This window comes from Oncorhynchus masou, chromosome 33, assembly GCF_036934945.1.
Source record: "Oncorhynchus masou masou isolate Uvic2021 chromosome 33, UVic_Omas_1.1, whole genome shotgun sequence".
NCBI classification, from domain to species: domain Eukaryota; kingdom Metazoa; phylum Chordata; class Actinopteri; order Salmoniformes; family Salmonidae; genus Oncorhynchus; species Oncorhynchus masou.
In genome coordinates this window covers 26,339,983-26,363,676 of record NC_088244.1, presented here as the reverse complement: position 1 = coordinate 26,363,676, position 23,694 = coordinate 26,339,983, and the positions used below count along the sequence as shown (strand labels likewise).

General features: G+C 45.5%; 1 protein-coding gene across 1 annotated transcript; it reads left to right on the top strand.

Annotated features, from left to right (window-relative positions):
- The first annotated feature begins 1,220 nt into the window (after positions 1–1,220).
- On the top strand, positions 1,221–23,365 carry clcnk (chloride channel K). Its single transcript, XM_064957022.1, has 19 exons — positions 1,221–1,500; positions 2,968–3,099; positions 3,738–3,866; positions 4,546–4,685; positions 4,845–4,922; positions 5,009–5,084; positions 5,325–5,450; positions 6,023–6,107; positions 13,413–13,514; positions 13,683–13,767; positions 13,927–14,088; positions 14,854–14,923; positions 15,202–15,312; positions 15,688–15,904; positions 16,238–16,371; positions 16,914–16,984; positions 17,115–17,195; positions 17,336–17,422; positions 22,223–23,365. Exons 1-19 carry the CDS (start codon positions 1,341–1,343, stop codon positions 22,259–22,261), a joined length of 2,085 nt encoding a protein of 694 aa, XP_064813094.1. The 5' UTR covers positions 1,221–1,340; the 3' UTR covers positions 22,262–23,365.
- The last annotated feature ends 329 nt before the right edge of the window (positions 23,366–23,694 follow it).

Here is a 23,694-nt window from a genome sequence, read left to right as displayed (position 1 = left end):
AAGGTGTTCTGTTTCTATCACCTCTCCCCAGACTCCAATTTACTCCCATATAACTTCCTTGCTCTACTACTCACATTCTCACCAGTGGTAAAGTGAGGGTCATATTGGATGTAACACTTTCTATGCTATGAGACATCTGCCCCCCCCCCACGCCCCTACCCCCAATTTGTATTTGCATACTGCTGCTACTCACTGTCTATTATCTATGCATAGTCACTTCACCCCTACCTACATGTACAAATTACCTCGACTAGCCTGTACCCCCACACATTGACTCGGTACCGGTACCCCTTGCATATAGCCTCGTTATTGTTATTTTATTTTGTTACTTGAATTTTTTTTTTTACTTTAGTTTATTTGGTAAATATTTTCTTAACTCTTCTTGAACTGCACTGCTGGTTAACGGCTTGTAAGTAAGCATTTCACGGTAAGGTCTACACTTGTTGTGTTCGGCGCATGTGACAAATAAAGTTTGATTTGATAAGGACTGTGGGCTGTTACAAATGCTTATAGCAAGTCATACTGTGAGATGACAGAAGGCATTACATTTCATAAGAAATGTTACCTATATTAGATGTTGCAAATAAGACTTTTTCCAAATACATAATATCCATTGGCCATATTGGTCTCTTTCACACACTGAGACACATTTAGATAGAACATATAAACCATTTTTTACATTTAGTTAGCGCTGTGAGGCTAGTTCTGTTTTCAACAATCTTTTAGAATAATAAAAGCATATGAAACTGAAGTTAATCAAGTACAAAAGTTGCAAATAAAAACTCAGGAATACACACCCTGCAGCAATGGCAGGTGAAGGGCATTCCTCACATTGGCGACATATCTAATGGCACCCTATTCCCTATATAGTGCAGGACTTTTGATCAGAGCACTATGGGCCCTGCTCAAAGTAGTGCACTATAAAGGGAATAGGGTGCCATTTGGGACAAGAACATTGAGTTCTTTCAAATTGTTAATATATTCCAAATGGGGCCTTCCACCCATGACCAGTATGGTAATTCATTAGAAGTGGTCTAATTTGCGAATAGAACACACCAATACCACACAGGCATCTTGAAGGCAAGTCCTCTGTATTTTTATTCAATTGATGTGACATACTTGATTTTGGTTATTCTTTTAGTTCACAGAACACTTGTGAATTAGGTAAATGCATTTTCTTTCAAATATATATTAGTACAGAAATGGTGTTTAAAATTAAATGACATGATAAAATGCTAGTTACACAGTTTAACCATTGAAATACCCAAGCAACTATAGAAAATAGAAAATTCAGAACACCTTTGTGGAACTTGAACAACTCCACAAACAGCTTCAAGCAAATGGACTGCGTCCAACATATTGACTCAGCAAAAGTCAATGAAGGAGACAAAAAGGACGTAGAGCTACAAAATCAAAGGGACAAATTCATAGAGGGACAAAGACTCCTCACCGATGAGCAGCCGTGGAAACCATGGAAACGGTCCCGCTCCTGGGTAAAAGGTCAGGCAAAAAGGATTATTACATATATTTTTTTACCGCCGATCAATGCTAAACCCATCTATATAATGTTACAGTTTTTCTCAATTGCGTACAAGCAATGTTTGGATCTCTATTGAAACATTATCGTATCAAAAAACGTATCTATAGCAGAACAGCAAAGATCAAATAATTTCCTTGTCTTTGTAACTGCTCTGCTTTCTCACGTTTTTTTAACCTTTATTTAACTAGGCAGGGGCAGAACGACAGATTTTTACCTGGACAGCCAGGGGATTTGATCCAGCAACCTTTTGGTTACTGGCCCAATGCTCTAACCACTGGGCTACCTACCACCCCAAAAGCTCACCTTTTGCAAAATACAAATGTCATCAGTGAATACAAAATTCACTGTTAAGTGTTTAGTTCACAGAATATTAACGCATTGTTTTCATCAGAAGAGAAATGTGTGTAAATGTGTTCACTGTTTCCGACAATCAGTAAATACTACTTTGATAAATTCTAAATCACCCCATTTGAGTAGTGTCATACAATGTACAATATAGGGAAAGATCTAGGCAATAGGGACTGTCTTATTTTTATGATTCTTCACAATATTGTGGACATGCAGAGATGCAGAGAAAGTTGGTTACTCCTAAGTAACTTGACCTACTCCTAAGTCATCATCTCCAAACATTGTCACCTTCCATTAAAGAGATTTGCTTTGCTGAGGCCTATAAATTCATATTGGTTGCGTTCCTCCATTGTATTCACCTGTCCTTATTTCTTTTGTGGATTGTGTTTCTGTGCGTCAATGGAAAGTCTACAAAACTATTAGCAAACCAGCCTTTGTATTGAATAAATGAAATTGGAATGTTATGATACTGATGAATAAATCCTGCACACAATGTGCTTTTTTTTTGTATATTTTTTATAAGTAATAATATTTGATTTGATGTGTATGAAATTGTTTGGTGAAATACGCATAAAATTAGAGTAATTGTAATTCTGCAGCTTTGGATAGTTGTACTTCCAATTTTGATCATGTTGATTTACTGACTGCAAACTGTTTTTATTGATCTACTGGGATTTTTTTTAAACAAACTAACTTTCTGGTTTGTCTGCTTGGACTCTGGAGATGCTGTAAGTATGGTTGCATTAATCTTTTTGCAGGCAATTGTGTTCTTTTGTTGAGTGTATTTGCAGTTTTGACAGTATAATACAGTTTTGATGATTTATGATGTATTTATGTGTTGAGGCAAGTATATTTTCAAACACATTTACTGTTTTGCAAAAGACCACAGAGTTCTATGTCTTGTGGGCTCAGTTTTGAAAATCGATATTGTTCCAAAAAATGCTTGTACGGGATTAAGAAATATTGTAAGTGCCTACTTCAAGGGTAATCTGCTCTTATTTCATGTATTGTCAGTGTGTTCTATTACCATTTAGTCTGTGGTAAGTCTGCTAAGTTAACACATGTTTCTCTTTGTCTAGACTTTCTTGTGAGGGTCAGATGTGTCATGGGTTCCCTGATGGGTATGGAGTGGTACTGTTTCGCTGCTCTCGGGATTCTGACCGCCTTCCTTAGTTTTCTCATGGACCTGAGTGTGGCAAAGCTGCTTCGAGGTTAGAAACACACACACATATGCAAACATCCAGTATAGAGTATGTAGCTGGGTGAGTGATGTCTCTCTCTCTCTCTACATCTTTCTCTCTCACTCTCTCACTCTCTCTCCACAACTCTCTCACTCTCTCGCTACTTCTCTCTCTCTCTCACTCACTCTCTCTCCACATCTCTCTCTCTCACTCACTCTCTCTCCACATCTCTCTCTCTCTCTCCACATCTCTCTCTCACTCTCTCTCCACATCTCTCTCTCTCACTCTCTCTCCACATCTCTCTCACTCACTCTCTCCACATCTCTCTCACTCACTCTCTCTCTCCCTCACTCACTCTCTCCACATCTTTCTCTCTATCTATCTCTCTCTCTCACTCTCTCTCCACATCTCTCTCTCTCTCACTCACTCTCTCTCCACATCTCTCTCACTCTCTCTCCATATCTCTCTCTCTCCACACCTCTCTCTCTCTCTCTCTCACCCACTCTCTCCACATCTCTCACTCACTCACTCTCTCTCCACATCTCTCTCTCTCTCTCTCTCTCTCACACTCACTCTCTCTCCACATCTCTCTCTCTCTCTCTCTCTCTCTCTCTCTCTCTCTCTCTCTCTCTCTCTCTCTCTCTCTCTCTCTCTCTCTCCTATTGTAGCTCACCAGTGGTTGTATAGTCAGTTGGAGGGCCACTGTCTCCTGCAGTTCCTGTGCTGGACCCTGTACCCAGTCTCACTCTCTGCTCTATCCACATCTTTCTCTCAAAGCATCTGTCCATTCTCAGCAGGTAGGAGTTTAATAATTTGTCCCGACAATGTAAGTATGTAACAAAATGTACGTAACAAAATGTAACAAAGTACAAACATGGTGTTTTTATCCAAGTTACATAAACGTTAACTGGGTATTTTCCAAATCCACAGAATGGCATTTAGAGCTATGGAGCCAACAGAAAAAGTCTAACATGATCTTATCAATTAAACTTCTATGAAATAATTAGTGGCAAACAGAAAAGTCAAACACTATCTATTCAATGAACCTATGAAACAATACGTCTGGCAGGCAGAAAAAGTCAAACATCATTGAATTGATGAATCTACCCTGAAATAATTTGTGGCATTGTCCTAGTCAGTATTTCTCTGTTTCTACATTCAGTGCAAGGGATTGACAAGCTATTGGTCATCTCCTATAGGCTATATGAGGACTGCTTAGAACTAACACTTGAGAATTTGACTGTCATCATTTGTTTGGTATAACTTTTTGCTACCATGTCCTAACACATGTAGAAAACTGTGAAATATCATTGTGCAACAGGCTTTAAAAGAATAATGATATTGCATTTTTGTATAAAATCCCAGTAATGTGCAGAGTAAAAAATAGTTGGTTGGAAAAAATGATACCACACAGGTCCACTGAGGTTAAAGGTCTAAGCCCCTGGTTGGCTCCTGTCTTTGGCTTTCCATCTTCAGGTTCTGGGGTTCCAGAGGTGAGGACCATACTGTCTGGTGTGGACATGCCACATTACCTGTCCCTCACCAACCTATTTGCCAAATACGTGGGTCTCATCTGCACACTGGCAGCCGGCAGCACTGTCTTCCTGGGAAAAGTGGTATGATACTTCTATTTTTTCTTATTTTTTCTTTCTCTCTCTCTCTTTCTCTCTCTCTCTCTCGCTCTCCTCTCATGCACACAGACACAAATCATGTTTTTTCCCGATCTATTAATTTCCTGGGTTTTTCTATGTTTATTTCCCCGTTCCAACTTAAAGGGTCCATTTGTGCATCTCTCCACCATGGTGGGAGCCTATCTGAACCAACTCTGCACTGTTCTCCGCGGTGAGAAGGAGGTAATACTGTGTTACAGAAGAAAAAAAATCCACAAAGGGGCAATATGTTGTGTACTCATGTCCTCTTCTCCATGTTTTTTCTATAGGGGAGAACTGAAGGAGCGATGCTGGTCGTGGCTGCTGCTGTTGGAGTAGCCAGCTGCTTCGGGGCCCCTATCAGTGGTGTGTATAGAAGCCACATCACCATACAGTATCTAAAATAGAGTATTAGAATTCCAGTATCTTTTATTTAAATGTATCTCCTCACTTCATCTGTCTCTCTCTGAGGTGTGAAATTGACATGTACATCTCTCCTCTCGATCCTTTCCCATCACGCTTTCCCCTCTCTCTCGTCCTCCTTCTTTTTCTGTCCCGCCTCCCCCACACCCTCTCCCCTGTATCTCTCTCCCTCCTCTCTCCTAGGTGTGTTGTTTAGTGTGGAGGTGATGAGCTCTCACTTCGCCCTAAAAGATTACTGCCCATGCTTCTTTGCGGCGGCCTGCGGAGCGCTCACCTTCCATCTGCTCTCCATGTGGAGCGGTGAGCAAGGTGAGGTGACCAATAGAATTAAATATAATACATGTTTGGTATGTATCCCTGACCAAGATGGCTTCCGTTATCACCACACCTTAGAGCTTTAGGCAGATTGGTTGCTTAGTCATCTCCAATATTTATTGAAAACATAAACAAAATTGCACAATGAGCACTTTTTGTTTCTCAAATACATCGTTACGGTTTTGGTTAGCTAGCTAGAGATTTTTTTTCCATATTAGCATAGACGTGACATCAGTCAAAACACCTCAAACCAAGACATGGTATCAAGGCCAAGATAAAACTAACTGAAGCGAGTTACTCACGATTCCCCACATGGCAGTTTCTTTTCATCAATATCTGGCATCCAGAATCACAACAACACACGGCCTTCTGCTCCACTGAAGCTTGCTCACCATTTTCGTGGCGTTCTCAGCTAACCCGTCTATGAGGGTCAAAGCCTAATGTAATTGTTTTAGTACTGAATCGAGATGCATTATATAGTGATTTGATTACGAAAGGCCAAGAGAGAGTTGTGTGCAGTAGTATAGAGTGATACGGTAGAAGACTGTGTTCTATGCCTCCTCCAGAGACTCTTCGGGCCTTGTTTCAAACCAGCTTCTCAGAAGACCTGCCATTCTACCCACTGGAGATTCTGGTCTTTGCAATATTAGGGTAAGTCTGTTTTGTCACTATGTTGGTGAATCTTCTATAGTGGGGTAATATTTGATATGCGTATATATCCTGTATACCTCACACGAGACCCATAAAGTTAATATGACAAAGTATATTAAATAAATTATCTGACTCCATAAAATGATTTAGCGATATGCAACCAATACTCTTAAAGAGCTACAGGAATAGACTATCAAGAAGGGAATATGAATTGTCTATATCAAAGGCAGATATCATTGTAAAATTAATGAAATCACATACATGGCATAAAGCTCAAGTTACAAAGCATTAACAAGCATTACAAAGCATTATTCTAGGCATGACCAGAGAGTGAGAGAGAGAAGTCAAAGTCTGAAAGGCCATGCCACCAGAGTCCATGGGGTGGAGAGAGAGTGTATCTCACCAGCACAGGTCAAGAACAAAGAAAGAGAGGGAGACAATGAAAGCTTAGAACGTTTTATAAGCATCTGACTTGTTAAGTGAGTCAACTTCCATCAGTCCAACATGATTGAAAGACAACAAAACCTCTGCATCACAGAAATGGGGGAAAATGGGGGTTGGAGAGATAATGCAGCATTCCAAAGACAACACAAAGGAAACCTTGCATACAGTTAATGAGTCACTTTGGGCCTGTTCCGCCCTACATGTTCTATATTTATAGTTCATCTACAGTGTTCAAAATTGTTATTCATGTAATCGTTGCATCAGAGTAAGTGATGTTGTTCAGCTTTCATTAGATTGCAAATGTTAAACTTTGTCTTGCTTCCATATGTTACCATCACACCTATGAGCTTTTCTCCACCATACCTTTTCTCTGGGTAGACTCCTACATTTCACTCTTTCCCCTCTCTCAATGACTTCCAACTGCCCATTGCTGCCTGTGCTATGGCTATATAAATGCATACAGTACCAGTCAAAGGACACACCTACTCATTCAAGTGTTTTTCTTTTTCTACATTGTGTAATAATAGTGACGATATCAAAACTATGAAATAACACATATGGAATCATGTAGTAACCAAAAAAGTGTTAAACAAATCTAAATATATTTTAGATTCTTCAAAGTAGCCACCCTTTGCCTTGCTGACAGGTTTGCCCAATCTTAGCATTCTCTCAACCAGCTTAATCTGGAATGCTTTTCCAACAGTTCTTGAAGGAGTTCCCACATATGCTGAGCTGTTGTTGGCTGCTTTTCCTTCACTCTGCGGTCCAACTCATCCCAAACCACCTCAATTTGGTTGAGGCCCGGGTGATTGTGGAGGCCAGGTCATCTGGCACTCCATCACTCTCCTTCTTGGTCAAATAGCCCTTACACAGCATGGAGGTGTGTTGGGTCATTGTCCTGTTGAAAAACAAATGATAGTCCCACTAAGTGCAAACCAGATGGGATTGCGTGTTTCTTCAAAATGCTGTGGTAGCCATGCTGGTTAAGTGTGCTGTTAGAGCCGATTTGGACATATTTCTATAAAAGACTGAACATACCGAGCTCCATGTACATTTGTGTAAATATATTAAATATTAATGTATATGATGAAATATTAGGTACGTACCTTTTTGATTTATATTTACCTGATTGAGATATATTCATTTGTTGTTAGTGTAACTCAGTTTTTGCCCCCCCCCCCTTGCCCATTCATTATACTGTGTGATAGGATACAGGCAGGAAGTTGGGTTTTCGGGTGAAGCAGTCCTTGCTAGTTTTTTGACCATACAGACATACAGACAGGTCATAATATGTATTTTCCATATCAAGTATTCTATGCTTTAAGTTGATTGGAGAATCATTTATTTGTTCGATATAAGAAGAATAAACATTTTTGTTGCACCATATCCCTGGATGTCATTGAATGTTTGGCCGTTTGGAAACCTTGAGTGTGGACTGTATGCGTACCAAACAACCCCGCTTCAGGCTTGGGCAGTGGCTATGGTAAAGAGGAAAGGAAGCCACTACATGTGCCTTGAATTCTAAATAAATAACTGACAGTGTCACCAGCAAAGCACCCCCACACATCACACCTCCTCCATGCCTTACGGTAAATTGCACACATGCTGAAATCATCTGTTCACCTAGTCTACCAAAAATCTAAAATCTGGACTCATCAGACCAAAGGACAGATTTCCCCCCGTCTAATGTCCCATTGCTCGTGTTTCTTGGCCCAAGCAAGTCTCTTCTTCTTATTGGTGTCCCTTTAGTAGTTTTTTTTCCAGCAATTCGACCATGAAGGCCTGATTCAGGCAGTCGCCTCTGAGCAGTCGATGTTACTTGAACTCTGTGAAGCATTTATTTGGGCTGCAATATCTGAGGCTGGTAACTCTGAACTTATCCTCTGCAGCAGAGGTAACTCTGGGTTTTCCTTTCCTGTGAAAGGAAGAGTCAGAGTCAGTTTCATCATAGCGTTGGATGGTTTTTGCAACTACACCTGAAGAAACTTTCTGCATTGACTGACCTTCTGTCACGACTTCCGCCGAAGTTGGTCCCTCTCCTTGTTCGGGCGGAGTTCGGCAGTCGACGTCACCGGTTTTCTAGCCGCCACCAATCCACTTTTCATTTTCCATGTGTTTTGTCTTCTTTCTACACTCCTGGTTTCCATTCCCATAATTATATGTTCCTTATTTAACCCTCTGGTTCCACCATGGTTTTGTGCGTGTTTGTTCGTTGTAAGTCTGTATTCGTGAGCTTGATAATTTTCCTTCTTAGAATATTTGTTTTTTTGAGTAAAGTGAATTACTCATCTCTGTGTCCTGCGCCTTACCTGCTACACCTAGACACCTTACAGAAACACGCACCTGAAAATGGAGTCAGCAGGTGCACAAAGCCCTCCTTTATTGGTAGAGGAGCACATCCACCAGCACGCGACCATGTTGCAGAGTCTCGGCACAGCCATGGATCACGTGCTGCAAACAATGAAGCGATGGGAGAGAGGAGGTTATCCAGCGCTCCCATCATCATCACAACAACCTACATCGCTGTCCACCCCTCCTTAACCTGGTCCCAGTGGGATTCGGCTCAAGCTCCCGAGTGAATATGATGGGTCGGCTGCCGGGTGCCAGGGGTTCCTACTCCAGCTGGAGCTCTACCTGTGGGGGAACGCTTGTTTCACCTAAGGCAGGGGACGAGGAGCGCACAGGACTTTGCTTTGGACTTCCGAACCCTGGCCGCTGGCGTGGGAGTGATGGAATGACAGGGCCCTGATGAGACATTACCGGTGCAGTCTGCGCGAGGACGTTCGTCGGGAGCTGGCCTGCAGGGTCACCACCCTTACATTCGACCAGCTGGTGGACTTGTCCATGATGATCATTAATTTGCCCATAGTTTAGGGATCCCCATTGTTCCTGTTGATATGCCCTTCCCTGTGCACACCTTAGATAGTCGACCATTAGGGTCAGGGCTGATTAGGGAGGCCACCGCCTCCACTATGCATGGTTACGCAGGAGGGTAATGAGAAGAGAATCAGTCTCTTCCTTATTGATTCTCCTTGCATTTCCCGAGGTGCTGAGCCTACCCTGGTTGGCCTATCATGACCCCACTATTTTGTGGCAACAGAGCTCTCAAGGGATGGTCACGAAGGTGCTCGGGGAGGTGTGTAGGTGTTTCCATCGGTGCGACTATGGTGGAGAGTCCAGACCAGGTCTCCACCGTGCACATCCCCTCAGAATATGCCGATTTGGCTCTCCGATTTGACTCAACTACCACCCCATCGACGGGGGGTTGTGCGATAAATCTCCTGGTAGATGCAGCATTTCCCAGGAGTCACGTGTATCCTCTGTCACAGGAGGAGACGGCGGCTATGGAAACATATGTCTCCGAATCTCTGGGGCAGGGATACATTCGGCCATCCACTTCACCTGCCTCCGAGTTTATCTTTTGTGAAGAAGAAGGATGGAGGTCTGCGCCCGTGTATCGACTATCGAGGTATCAATCAGATCACTGTGAGGTACAGCTACCCGCTGCCTCTCATAGCCAGTGCGATCGAGTCAATGCACGGGGCGCGCTTCTTCACAAAATTGGATCTCAGGAGCACTTACAATCTGGTGCGTATTCGGGAGTGCGACGAGTGGAAGACGGCATTTAGTACCACCTCTGGGCACTATGAGTACCTCGTCATGCCATACGGGTTGATGAATGCTCCATCAGTTTTCCAGGGATTTGTAGACAAGATTTTCTGGGAGGGTGTAGTGATGTATATCGACGACATTCTGATGTACTCCGCTACATACGCCGAGCATGTGTCCCTGGTGCGCAAGGTGCTTGGTCGACTGTTGGAGCATGACCTGTACGTCAAGGCTGAGAAATGTCTGTTCTTCCAACAGATTGTATCCTTCCTAGGGTACCGCATTTCCACGTCAGGGGTGGAGATGGAAAGTGACCGCATTTCAGCCGTGCGTAATTGGCCGACTCCAACCACGCTAAAGGAGGTGCAGCGGTTCTTAGGGTTTGCCAACCACTACCGGAAGTTTATCCGGGGCTTTGGTCAGGTAGCGGCTCCCATTACCTCACTGCTGAATGGGGGACCGGTGCGACTGCAGTGGTCAGCTGAGGCGGACATGGCTTTTGGTCACCTGAGGGCTCTGTTTACCTCGGCTCCCGTGCTGGCTCATCCGGATCCCTCCTTGGCATTCATAGTGGAGGTGGACGCGTCCGAGGCTGGGATAGTAGCTGTGCTGTCTCAGCGCTCGGGTACGCCACTAAAGCTCTGCCCCTGTGCCTTCTTTTAGAAGAAGCTCAGCTCGGCGGAGCGAAACTATGATGTGGGGGACCGGGAGCTGTTGGCTGTCGTAAAGGCTCTGAAGGTGTGAAGGCATTGGCTTGAGGGGGCTAAACACCCTTTTCTCATCTGGACTGACCAACGTAATCTGTAGTACATTCGGGCGGCAAGGAGACTGAACCCTCGCCAGGCAAGGTGGGCCATGTTTTTCACCCGTTTTGTTTTCACCCTATCCTACAGACCAGGTTCCCAAAACGCTAAGGCAGACGCACTGTCTCGGGTGTATGACACAGAGGAGCGGGCCCATGGATCCCACTCCCGGCTTCTTGCCTGGTGGCACCGGTGGTGTGGGAGCTGGACGCGGACATCGAGCGGACGTTACATACAGAGCAATACTCGTCGGCAGTTACATACACACCCACCCAGTGTCCAGCTGGGCGTCTGTACATTCCATCTGCTGTCCGCGACCGTTTGACCTATTGGGCCCACACGTCACCCTCCTCTGGTCATCCTGGCATCGGTCGGACAGTGCCCTATCTTAGTGGGAAGTACTGGTGGTCCACCTTGGCTAAGGACGTGAGGGTTTATGTTTCCTCCTGCTCAGTGTGCGCCCAGTGCAAGGCACCTAGACACCTGCCCAGAGGGAAATTACAACCCCTACCCGTTCTACAACGGCCGTGGTCACACCTGTCGGTGGATTTCTTGACGAATCTTCCCCCTTCACAGGGAAACACCACGATCCTGGTCGTTGTGGATCGGTTTTCTAAGTCCGGCCGTCTCCTTCGTTTGCCCGGTCTCCCTACGGCCCTACAGACTGCGGAGGCCCTGTTGACCCACAGCTTCCGGCACTACGGGGTGCCTGAGGACAGTTTCTGATCGGGGTCCCAGTTCTCGTCCAGGGTCTGGAGGGCGTTCATGGAACGTCTGGGGGTCTCGGTCAGCCTCACCTCAGGTTTTCACCCCGAGAGTAACGGGCAGGTGGAAAGAGTTAACCAGGATGTGGGTAGGTTTCTGCGGTCCTATTGCCAGGACCGGCCGGGGGAGTGGGCGGCTTTCATCCCCTGGGCAGAGATGGCCCAAAACTCACTCCGCCACTCCTCCACTAACCTAATCTCCCTTCCAGTGCGTACTAGGTTATCAGCCTGGTCTGGCAACGTGGCATCAGAACCAGACCAAGGCACCTGCGTTGGATGAATGGTTTACGCTGCCCATGTACACTTGCAACGGGCCATAAGGCGGCAGAACCGACTGCCACCGCAGTGAGGCCCCGGTGTTCGCACCAGGGGACCGGGTCTGGCTCTTGACCCAAAACCTGCCCCTCCGCCTACCCTGCCGGAAGCTGGGTCCGTGGTTTGTGGGGCCATTTAAAGTCCTGAGGAGACTGAACGAGGTTTGTTACAGGTTACAGCTCCCCCTGATTACCATATTAACCCCTCGTTCCATGTGTCTCTCCTCAGGCCAGTGGTGGCTGGTTCACTCCAGGAATCTGAGGTTCGGGAGGTTCCTCCGCTATCTCTGGACATCGAGGGGGCCCCGGCATATGCTGTTCGAGCCATCATGGACTCAAGGCGTTGGGCGAGAGTCCTTCAGTACCTCGTGGAGTGGGAGGGGTACGGTCCAAAGGAGAGATGCTGGGTGCCGGTGGAGGACATCCTGGACCCTTCATTGGTGCGAGAGTTTCACTGTCTCCACCCGGATCGCACTGCGCCTCGTCCTCCGGGTCGTCCCCGAGGCCGGTGTCTGCGCGCTGCTGGAGCCACGCGTCAAGGGGGCTCATGACTTCCGCCAAGGTTGGTCCCTCTCCTTGTTCAGGCGGTGTTCTGCGGTCGACGTCACCGGTTTTCTAGCCGCCACTTTTAATTTTCCATTTGTTTTTTTCTTCATCGTACACACCCGGTTTCCATTCCCATAATTATATGTTCCTTATCTAACCCTCTGGGTACCCCATGGTTTTGTGCGTGTTTGTTCCGTTGTAAGTTGGTCTGTATTTGTGAGCTTGATTATTTTCCTTCTTGGAATATTTGTTTTTTTGAGTAAAGTTACGTGAATTACTCATCTCTGTGTCCTGCGCCTGACTCCGCCTTACCTGCTACACCTAGACACCTTACACCTTCATGTCTTAAAGTATTGATGGACTGTATTTGCTCTTGGCTTATTTGAGCTGTTCTTGCCATAATATGGACTTGGTGTTTTACCAAATAGGGCTTTCTTCTGTGTACCAGCCCTACCTTGTCACAAACTTATTAAGAAGGAAAGAAATTCCACAAATACATTTTTTACCAATGCACACCTGTTAATTGAAATGCATTCCAGGTGACTACCTCATGAAGCTGGTTGAGAGAATGCCAACAGTGTGCAAAGCTGTCATCAAGGCAAAGCGTGGCTACTTTGAAGAATCTCAAATATAAACACTATTTTGGTTACTACATAATTCCATATGTGTTATTTCATAGTTTTGATGTCTTCACTATTATTCTACAATGTAGAAAATAGTAAAAAATAAAGACAAACCCTTGAATGAGTAAGTGTGTCCAAACCTTTGACTGGTACTGTATGCTCCTGCAGCTCTAACTGTGTATTTCTTTATCTCCCCAATCAGGCTTCTGTGCGGAGCAGGTAGCTGTGTCTACCTATTCTGTCACCGTTGGATACTGCTGTTCATAAAGACAAACAAAATCCTAATCAAAGTCTTGTCGACTGAGTGAGCAACCTGTGTTTAGAAACACTCCATTGTATATTTTTCTGTGAATCAGCCATTTTATATTACACAAAAACATATGAAAGCATGATGATACGTTGGATGTTGATCTAACTGTTGATCCATTCCATGAAATAATAAGATGCTGTTTGGATGTCTCTCTCTCCCTAGGAAGGCCCTATACTCCGCTATGGTGGTGTTCCTTCTGGCATCTGTGACTTTCCCTCTTTCTGCTGGTCAATATATGGCTTCCAAGGTGAGAAGGATTTTTATGAGACAACATTGACAAGACATGACATTGAAAGTATTGTCGCAGGATTGTTATTTTGAATGGATAAGTTGGAAGGCTCCAGCTTCTTCTTCTTCTTCTTCGGTGAACCCTGCTGAAGGAAGGTGCTTTGTTTTTCTACCACAGCTCACCATTAAGCAGCTCCTCTCTTCCCTCCTGGACAGCAGGCAGTGGACCTCTCAATCCCACAATGCCTCTGTGGTTTTGCAGCCAAACTTGTGTCCCTGGTCAGAGTGGATTCCTTCAGGGAATCCATACCTCACTCTGGGATTCTTCCTATTCATGAAGGTACATGGGAGGAAAATAATAATGGATAGAATTGAAAGAGTAATCTATATATGAATAATGTGAAAACATTTGTAAAACCTTTATCTCAAATTCACAAGAGATGCTGTTAACGAAAGCAGAAGTGCAAATATATCAGCCCCAAGCTCCGCCAGGGGGCACAATTATTCCTTTAGTCATTTTCTCCACTGGCGTCCCAACTTGATCTGCCCAGATGGTAATACACTTGTGTAACCCCGCGACAAGCAGCCACATAAAACGTTATCTTAAGGGTCTGCATATTTTTCACAGGTTTTTTAGGGCTGTTTTGAATTAAAGATAGTTTAGGAGGAAACTGGCACCTTTGCACCCTGAATGGAGGATGTTTTATGTGGCTGTTTGTCGCGAGTGTATCACGTCTGGGCAGATCAAGTTGGAACGCCATAGGAGAAAACAACACAAGACATAATTGCGCCCTCTGGCGGACCTTGGAGTTGGCACTATACATTAATTTGACCTTTGTGCACTACTCTGGCTTTGTACATGGACTGTGAATCAGTGTGAAAAAGCTTTTATGTGGGGAAAAATTGTGGAAAAGCTCATTTAAATGGTTCAATTGTGGAAAGCTAATTTAAATAGTTAAATTTCAGCTGAAGGCAATTTTCACACTCATACAGATTCCTATTCATATCACAATAATTACAGTCATTCTGACAGTTAAATGCAATTCTTGAATATTTGAGCAGAATGTTTTGACTTCCACTGTCTTTCACTGTTTCTGTTGTGGAGCTGTGGATGTTGGTGTTGGCTTGCACCTTACCCCTGCCAGCTGGATACTTTATGCCTGTCTTTATCTATGGTAAGTGAGAGGGGTTAAATCAGCCTGGTCCCAGATATCTTTTGCTAATGACAACTCCATTGCTGTCATTGTCAAGCCATGTCATTGTCAAGCCATAGTTAAAGCCATGTTATGATAGCACAAACAGACTGGCACTTAGGCTAGGTGAGAATAACCAAATCATGTGGCCAAACATGTGACCAAACTGCCGATGAGTATCGCCACCCAATATTAAGTAATGTGTGTTCATTTACATTTTTATGTTAACAATTGTCCCTCTATTTGTTGCTGTTGGTCAGGTGCTGCTATAGGACGTTTATTCGGGGAAGGATTGGCATTTGTGTCCCTAAATGGTGTCTATTTAGACCAGGACAGGAATCCAATCAACCCTGGAGGCTATGCACTGGCTGGTAAACTAATTGTATACAGACATGTCATTTGAAATTTATAAATATAAACAATGGTATCTTTATTTACATGGTTAGCAGCTGGAAACAGAATAATGAACTAATAATTTCAGAAGGGAAATTCTGTTTGTTCTCTTTTGCCAACTCCTACATGCATCTGTTGTAACTCCAAACATGTTTGCCATGACAATTCCATAAGGATTTGGCCAGAGAGGACAAACAGACTGGGCTAAGTTCTAATTTGTTTGATCTAAATTAAGAATCTGGGGTGTTCAGCATACCTATCAAATAGAGATAGGAACATGGATGACATAAGGTTCCATCCTTTAAAGCATGGGCAATGAGCTATACTGTATTGTCCGTGCTGTATCATCTAAGGTGCAGCAGCATTCTCAGGAGCGGTCACACACACGCTGTCCCCTGCTCTCCTGGCTCTGGAGCTGACCGGCCAGTCCACTCACGCCGCACCCATTCTCCTCGCCACACTGGTGGCCAATGCCCTGGCGCGCTCTGGGCAGCGGCCATCCTTCTACGATGCCCTCTCCATCAGCAAGAAGCTCCCGCACTTACCCTCCCTGCTCAAGGTCTGCCCAAGGTGAGTCACACAGGACACATTACCCAGCTAGCACAGAACATTATCATAACATTCCCTAAAGATTTTCTTTTGGTTATTCAAAGATGACATCTTTTTTAACACAACTTTCTGTCAACAAAATGTTTTAGCTCAGTAGCAACAGCAAGCACTGAAGAAAGTGTATGCGAAAACCAAAGATGTTATCAGAGACACTTTTTCAAACCGCTCAAACATTTTACAGCCACGCACACATTAATGGCTCCTCCTTAAATGATTGGACTACAGCTGCATTTCATAAGTGAATCAAACTGAATACCCCAATTATTGACATGAGAGATCTTCTGTTTCCCCCAGGCTCTCCTCTGTCCCAATAGGGAAGGTCCTGGGTCCTGGAGGTCCAGTGCTGGAGAGGACAGCTGGGCCAACGGAGGTTCAGCAGGTTCTCAACACCTGCAGCCAGACACAAATCCCTGTGGTTGACACACTGGGTGAGTGTACCCACTTCAAAACCTAGTAGAGATAATTAGCATTGCGGCAAGCCCCTGTCTACCTGATGGTGATAGATGGCAAAACGACAGATGCCCTCCCTTGCCTTGTTTACTGGGACAGACTTACAACATTTAATTAAACCTAGTTTGAAGGTTTTTTGTCCTACATATGGTCGGGGTCCCTGTGACATTATTCCACAATAGTTAATGGCAACCCAACTATCACCTATACGTCAACTGGCAGTCGCCATGTTGCTATGGGCATGAGATAGAAATTATGAACTATGTAAAAGCTTTTACTGTCTCAGTTTGATATGACAGTGCTGTGATAGGAGATGGGGAATTAAGAATTAAGTGAGAAAAGGTCCATGAGGTCAGGTGAGATGTATGACAGCAATTAAATCAGTTGGAGGCATTTGTATGTATTCATTTGAAAGAGTATTGTGTTTCTCATAGCTACACAATACAGCAGTTAATAACACTGCAGTACTGTATAACTAATTGTGTTCGTCCCTGTCCTATGCTTCGCTCTTGGTTTGAAGACTCACGGATTCTGCTGGGATCAATTAACAGATCGGACCTGCAGACATTTCTATGCCACAACCACAATAAGGTCAGTGGATTGATTCACCCAGGAAACTAAGGAATGCTATGTGAGTCTATCACTCTTATTAGGTGTTTTGACATTGACAAGATGTCACATTCTGTTTTTAAACATGACATACCATTACTTTATTTATCAGGTATTGAAGAAACAGTTGGTGGATATGTGTTCTATTCGGCCTGTTTCTGTCCAGCTCTCTCCTGATACCACTGTCCAGGAGGTGAGGAGTTTGAGGAGACACTCACTTGTCAGGGACACATCTGTGTAGGTGTATGGTGTCAATATAAGGCCAGCCTCCGTCTCAGCTGGACGTGTGTCAGTTTCATCTGTCAGTGAATTCTTCTCTCTCACTTGTGTCAGGCTCATGGCGTCCTCAGTGTGCTGTGTGGCGAGAGCTTGTTTGTGACTGAAAGGGGGAGGCTGTCTGGTGTTGTCACATGGCCAGAGGTGACTAGTGCTTCCCGACATGCACCCACGCATGCACACACACACATAGACATTACCACTCCTACTTAGAGGAATGGAGACAGCTACACATTATATGAAACATACAGTCACAAAGTTTGGACATACCTACTCATCCAAGGGTTTTTCTTTATTTTACTATTTTCTACAATGTAGAATACATTGTAGAATAATAGTGAAGACATCAAAACGATGAAAAAACACATGGAATCTTGTAGTAACCAAAAAAGTGTTAAACAAATCAAAATATATTTAACATTTTAGATTCTTCAAGTAGCCACCCTTTGCCTTGCTTGACATCTTTCCACACTTTCCGCATTCTCTCAACCAGCTTCACCTGGAATGCTTTTCTAACAGTCTTTAAGGAGTTCCCACAACGTGCTAAGAATTTGTTGACGGCTTTTCCTTCACTTTGCGGTCCAACTCATCCCAAACCATCTTAATTTGTTTGAGGTCGGAGGATTGTGGAGGCCAGGTCATCCGATGCAGCACTCCATCACTCTCCTTCTTGGTCAAATAGCACCTACACAGCCTGGAGGTCTGTTGGGTCATTGTCCTTTTGAAGGCCTGATTCACGCAGTCTCCTCTGAATAGTTGATGTTGGGATGTGTCTGTTACTTGAACTCTTTGAAGCATTTATTTGGGCTGCAATTTCTGAGGCTGGTAACTCTAATGAACTTATCCTCTGCAGCAGAGGTAACTCTGGGTCTTCCTTTCCTGTGGCTATCACATTTCAGGTAAGACCCAGATGCAGACAGTGTCAAAGTAACAAAAGTGTATGACAAGTGCAGGGGCAGGAAAAACAACAGGACAAGGGCAGGCAGAGGTCAGTAATCCAGATAGGTTGCAAAAGGTCCAGTATGGAAACAGGAGACAAAGGGCTGTAAAACATGAGTTTAATTCTGGAAACATGAAAAGTGGGGTGTATACGGAGGGTATGGGGCAACAGAAGATGAACAGCAGAGGGACTAATGACCTTGTAGATGGGGAAAGGGCAGATAAACCGGGGGGAGACTTTGCAGGATTCCACCCGGAGGGGAAGATCCTGGGTGGACAGCCATACCTTCTGCCTGAGACTATACCAGGGAGCCGGGTACAGTGGCGATGCGCTTGTCGTCGATACCTGGAGGTAGTCTTGAGAAGGGCCGACCAGGATCTCTTCCAGGTACGACGACAGTGGTGGACAAACATCTGGGCCGAAGGTATGCCCGACCTCTTCCTCCTGCTCAGGAAAGAGCGGGGACTGATACCACAGGGAACACTCAGAGGGCGATAGACCCGTGGCAGAGCAAGGAAGGGTGTTGCGGGTGTATGCAACACACACTAGCTGCTGGCTCCAGGTGGTGAGGTTGGCGGAGACCATGCAGCGCAGAGTCGTCTCCAGGTCTTGGTTGGCTCGCTCCGACTGGCCGTCGGACTGGGGATGGAACCCGGAGGACAAGCTGGCTGACGACCCAAGGAGTGTGCTGCACCATGATCTGGGACGTCTCTTTGGCAAAGGGTAGCTTGGGGAGAGGAATGAAGTGGACAGCTTAGGAAAACCGATCCACTACAGTCAGGATGGCGGTGTAGACATCAGACGGGGGGAGACCTGTGACAAAGTCCAGGGATATGTCATATGTGAGACCAGGGACCGTGAGGGACAGGCAGAGGTTGAAGGAGACCAGCCGGAGCTTGCCGAGGAGTCTTGTTCTGTGCACAGATCGTGCATGCGGCGACGAACGAGAAGACATCAGGAATCATGGTTGGCCACCAAAAGCGCTGTCACACAAAGGCCAGTGTCCACCTGGAGCCTGGGTGGCAGGCAAGACTTGAGGAGTGGGCCCACTCCAGGACCGAGGAGCGGAACTCGTCATGAACAAACATCCGGTTATCTGGGTCCCCACTGGGGCTCAGTCGTGCATGCTGCACCTCACAACCTGCTTCCCTATTCCCCAGCTGAGTGCCATCGCCAGGCATGAGGTGAGAACGATGGTCTCGGGTTCTGGGGTTGAAGCCGGGAGCTTACCTGTAATTGAGGCACTTGGCGGTGCAGAGATATTCCAGGTGCTTGTGGTCGGTCCACACAATGAACGGATGTTCCGCCCCCTCCAGCCAGTGCCTCCACTCCTCCAACACAAGAAGGAGAAGAAGGCGCAGGGATGTAACTTAAGGTCCAGGATAGGACGCTGGGACAGGACAGCCCCCACTCCATTATCCGAAGCATCGGCCTCCACCCCGAATTGGCCGGACGGGTCAGGATAAACCAAGATGGGAGCTGTGGTGAAGCTGAGCGCCCGGTCAGCAGCTTGGGACCACGTGAACGGAACCTTGGGAGAGGTGAGGGCAGACAGGGAGGAGGCCAGTGTGCTGTGACCCTGCATAAAGCGGCGATAAAAGTTGACAAATCCCAGGAAACATTGCAGCTGCACACTGGATGTAGCCTGGGTCCTATCCACCACCGCTCTCACTTTTCCAGGATCCATCTGTACACTCCCTGCAGCTATGATGTAACCCAGAAAGGGGATGGGAGAGGGATGGAATTCACATTTCTCTGCTTTTACAAAAAGCTTGTTCCCCAGGAGGCGTTGGAGAAACTGTCAGACGTGGAGCACATGTTCTTAAGCGGAGCTGGAGAAGACGAGGATGTCATTGAGGTAGACAAGATGAACCGATTCAACATGCCGTAGAGAATATCATTAACCAGAGCCTGGAACAGAGCAGGGGCCAAATGGCATGACCAAATACTCGTAGTGACCGCTTGTCGTGTTGAAGGCAGTCTTCCACTCGTCCCTTTCCTGTATCTGCACCAGGTGTTAGGCGTTCTGTAGGTCCAGCTTGGAGAACACGGTGGCCCCCTGGAGCAGCTCAAAGGCCCGAGGAATCAGGGGTAGCGGTTCTTCACTGTGATGTCGTTGAGACCCCGGTAGTCAATGCACGGGCACAAGGTTTTGTCCTTCTTCTCCACAAGAAGAACCCTGCGCTGGCAAGGGAGGCAGAAGGGAGTCCTTAATGTAGGTCTCCATCGCCTGGGTCTCTGGACCCGACAGAAAGTACAGTTGTCCCTGGGGCGAAGTGGTTTCTGGGAGAAGGTCAATCCCGCAGTCATATAGTCAGTGTGGCGGAAGCAAAGTGTCCCGGGCCTTACTGAACACCTCCAGGAGGTCCTGGTACTCCACGGTAATGGCAAAGAGGTCCGGGGCAACTTCTGAGCCACCAGGAAGACGTTCCGGGGCAGGCTGCGCTGACTTCAGGCAATGGGCATGGCAGAACGGGCTCCAGCCCATGATGGCACCAGCAGACCAGCTCTCATCGGCCCCAGAGATTTCGATTGGTTCCCCCACAGCAAAATGGCATGAAAAGGGGTGCGAGTAAGGGGAGAGGAAAAATTCTCTGTATTGCCCGCCAGAGTACTCACTCCTACAGGTGAGCCTGGTCTTTTAGTGGACAGGTGGAGACAAAATGACCAGTAGTCCCGCAATACAGGCAACTCTTAGTGTGAAGCCTGTATAGCCATTCAGCTGGAGACAGCCTAGCGCTGCCTAGTTGCATAGGCTTGGGAAGAGGTGAATTGACAGTCTTCGGAGACTCTCGGGGGAACTCGGGCAAGGTGGAATCCTTGGACGGGCGAGTGAAATCAAATCTCCTCTCCTCCCTTCGTTCCCATAATCGCCAATTGATCTGAATGGTCAAGGCGATGAGCGAGTCGAGATCCGTCGGTAGATCCCGGGCTGCATGCTCGTCCTTTACTTCGTCCAATACTCCGTGCAGGAACATGTGAAACAGCGCTTCTGGGTTCTAGGCACTCTCAGCTGCCAACGTGCGGAAATTCACTGCATAGTCTGTCACACTGCGGGAGTCTTGCAGGAGTAACTTCCGGGCAGCCTCTGTCCCGGACAATGGAGCATCGAACTCCTCTTGCCTGCTGTAGACCACACAAGAGCCCTTCCGGACATCAGCGTGTTGAGGTATGCTATCTTAGATCGGTCAGAGGGGAAGGAGGAGGGAACACTGAGCGAGAAATGCCCGACAGGTGCCCAACTCTCCATCAAAGTGTTCCGGGGGAGGTAAGCGGGGTTCCCGGGAAACCGGGGTGACCAGGTAGGCAGCACTGCTAACAGCCAGGTTACTGAGGGGCTGGGAGGTTACCGTCATGGTACGTTGCCTAACAGACAACTCGCAGAATTGCTCCAGCAATGTGTTCAACACTTGGTCATGGCGTTCAGCCAAGGTCTGGAACCCTTCCATAAGACCATGAAGCAACTGACTGACCTTCATGTCTTAAAGTAATGATGGACTGCCGTTACTCTTTGCTTATTTGAGCTGTTCTTGCCATAATATGGACTTGGTATTTTACCAAATAGGGCTATCTTCTGTGTACCCACCCCTACCTTGTCACAACACAACTGATTTTCTCAAATGCATTAAGGAAAGAAATCCCACAAATTAACTTTTAACAAGGCACACCTGTTAATTGACATTCCAGGTGACTACCTGACTACTAGCTTGTTGAGAGAATGCCAAGTGTGCAAAGCTGTCATCAAGGCAAAGTGTGGCTACATTGAAGAATGTAAAATATAGTGCATCGTTTTGATGTCTTCACTATTATTCTACAATGTAGAAAATAGTTTTTTTTTAAACATCAAAAACCCTTGAATGAGTAGGTGTGTCCAAACATTTGACTGGTACTGTATGTTTTTTTCCATACACAGCCATACTAATACATATACAGTACATCTCCATCAGCTCTCGTTCTTGTTTTCTCTTCCTCTCTCTCCATCTCTTGTTCTATCTTTCTCACAGATGAAGAGAATGATGGCAGATTTGGCTGATGACCTCTAAGCTATTATTTACTCCCAACAAGGACCTATCCCTAACTACGCCAAATAATATTGATTCTCATAATGCTAATAATGATACTTTGTCTTAATTTTGTAATGATAAGCTTTTTGTTAATCACCAATGTTATGTTCTGCTGGAGGAGATGTAACTCCCTTGCGGTTTTGGACTATCATGTTTACTGACCCAGAGATATCTCTAAGGTCACTGTGATATTCAAAGTAATTACACGTCGTGCTCAAGAACATCCCTTAGCCTTAGTGTGTTATTTATCAGGATATTGCATGTGCTCTTATGCCTTATTGTGAGTTAGAGCAACTTCAACCAATAGTGGATTCTGTGATGCCGCAAACAACTTCTCTTCTGCTTCAGGCCATTATTTACTTATCTGTTGCTCCCAGCAATTTTCTCCCTTCAATTCAGTCCTTTTTCACTTTGAGCAGAAGGACCCATTGTTGTTGTACAGGTCTGATTGAAGGCTATATTCTATGAGATCCACGATAGCCGACACACACATAGTGGTTGCTTTGGCGGTGTCGCAGGTGAAACTGTGTTAGAGCTATCACATCCACAAGCGGCTTTCGGCATTATACTTAAAGCGGACATTGCCATTGGCTAAATGGAGTCGCATTAAGAGAAATCCCATGCAGCCTTGTTAACAAGTCCGAACACTGGAATGTGAGATGTAATCTACACCTCAATTAGGCTGATAGGAATCCTCATTATTTTGTTTAATGATTTTCAATTTGATATATAGCCTACACTTTCTCGTTCTGAACTTCTAACGCGAGTGGGACGGGTCTGTCTTAGTGACAATGACCCCACAAGCAGCTGCTCAGCGATTTGACAGCTCTAACACAGTTACACCTCTGCCATCTCCACAATTGGACTTTGTAGGGCTGCAACAGGGGAACAAAAGCACAGACCCAATGTGTACTACAGCATTGTGTAAATGTCTATTGAAAGAACAAGGGGCGAGATAACGGTAATATTCTAGTCTCCCTTTATCTCCCTGTCTCTCTCTCTCTTTCTCTCTCACTATCTCTTTTCCTTGGATCCTTCCTTCTGCTCCCTCTTCCCTCTCTCCCTAGCAGACAAGTGTGAATAATGTCTAATCATAGATGGGGACTCAGATAATTGGGTACACACATTATGTCTGCCACCCTACCCTCTCTCCCTCTCTCCTTTCTCAGAGCTATAGGAAGACCCTGAGTGGAGACATTCTGGAGTGTAACGCTAATTCAAGCTTGACATTTCATTGTGGCAATTTTTTCTGATTATCTATCTTTTCAGTCCATTTAATTGAAATTGGATTAAATCAAAAACTGCAATGTGAATGAGCAACTCCACCATACGTGTCACATAATTGAACGTATTATGGTACAATGCACACAATATATACACAAAGAAGAATAGTTATTCTTGACTGATGTATT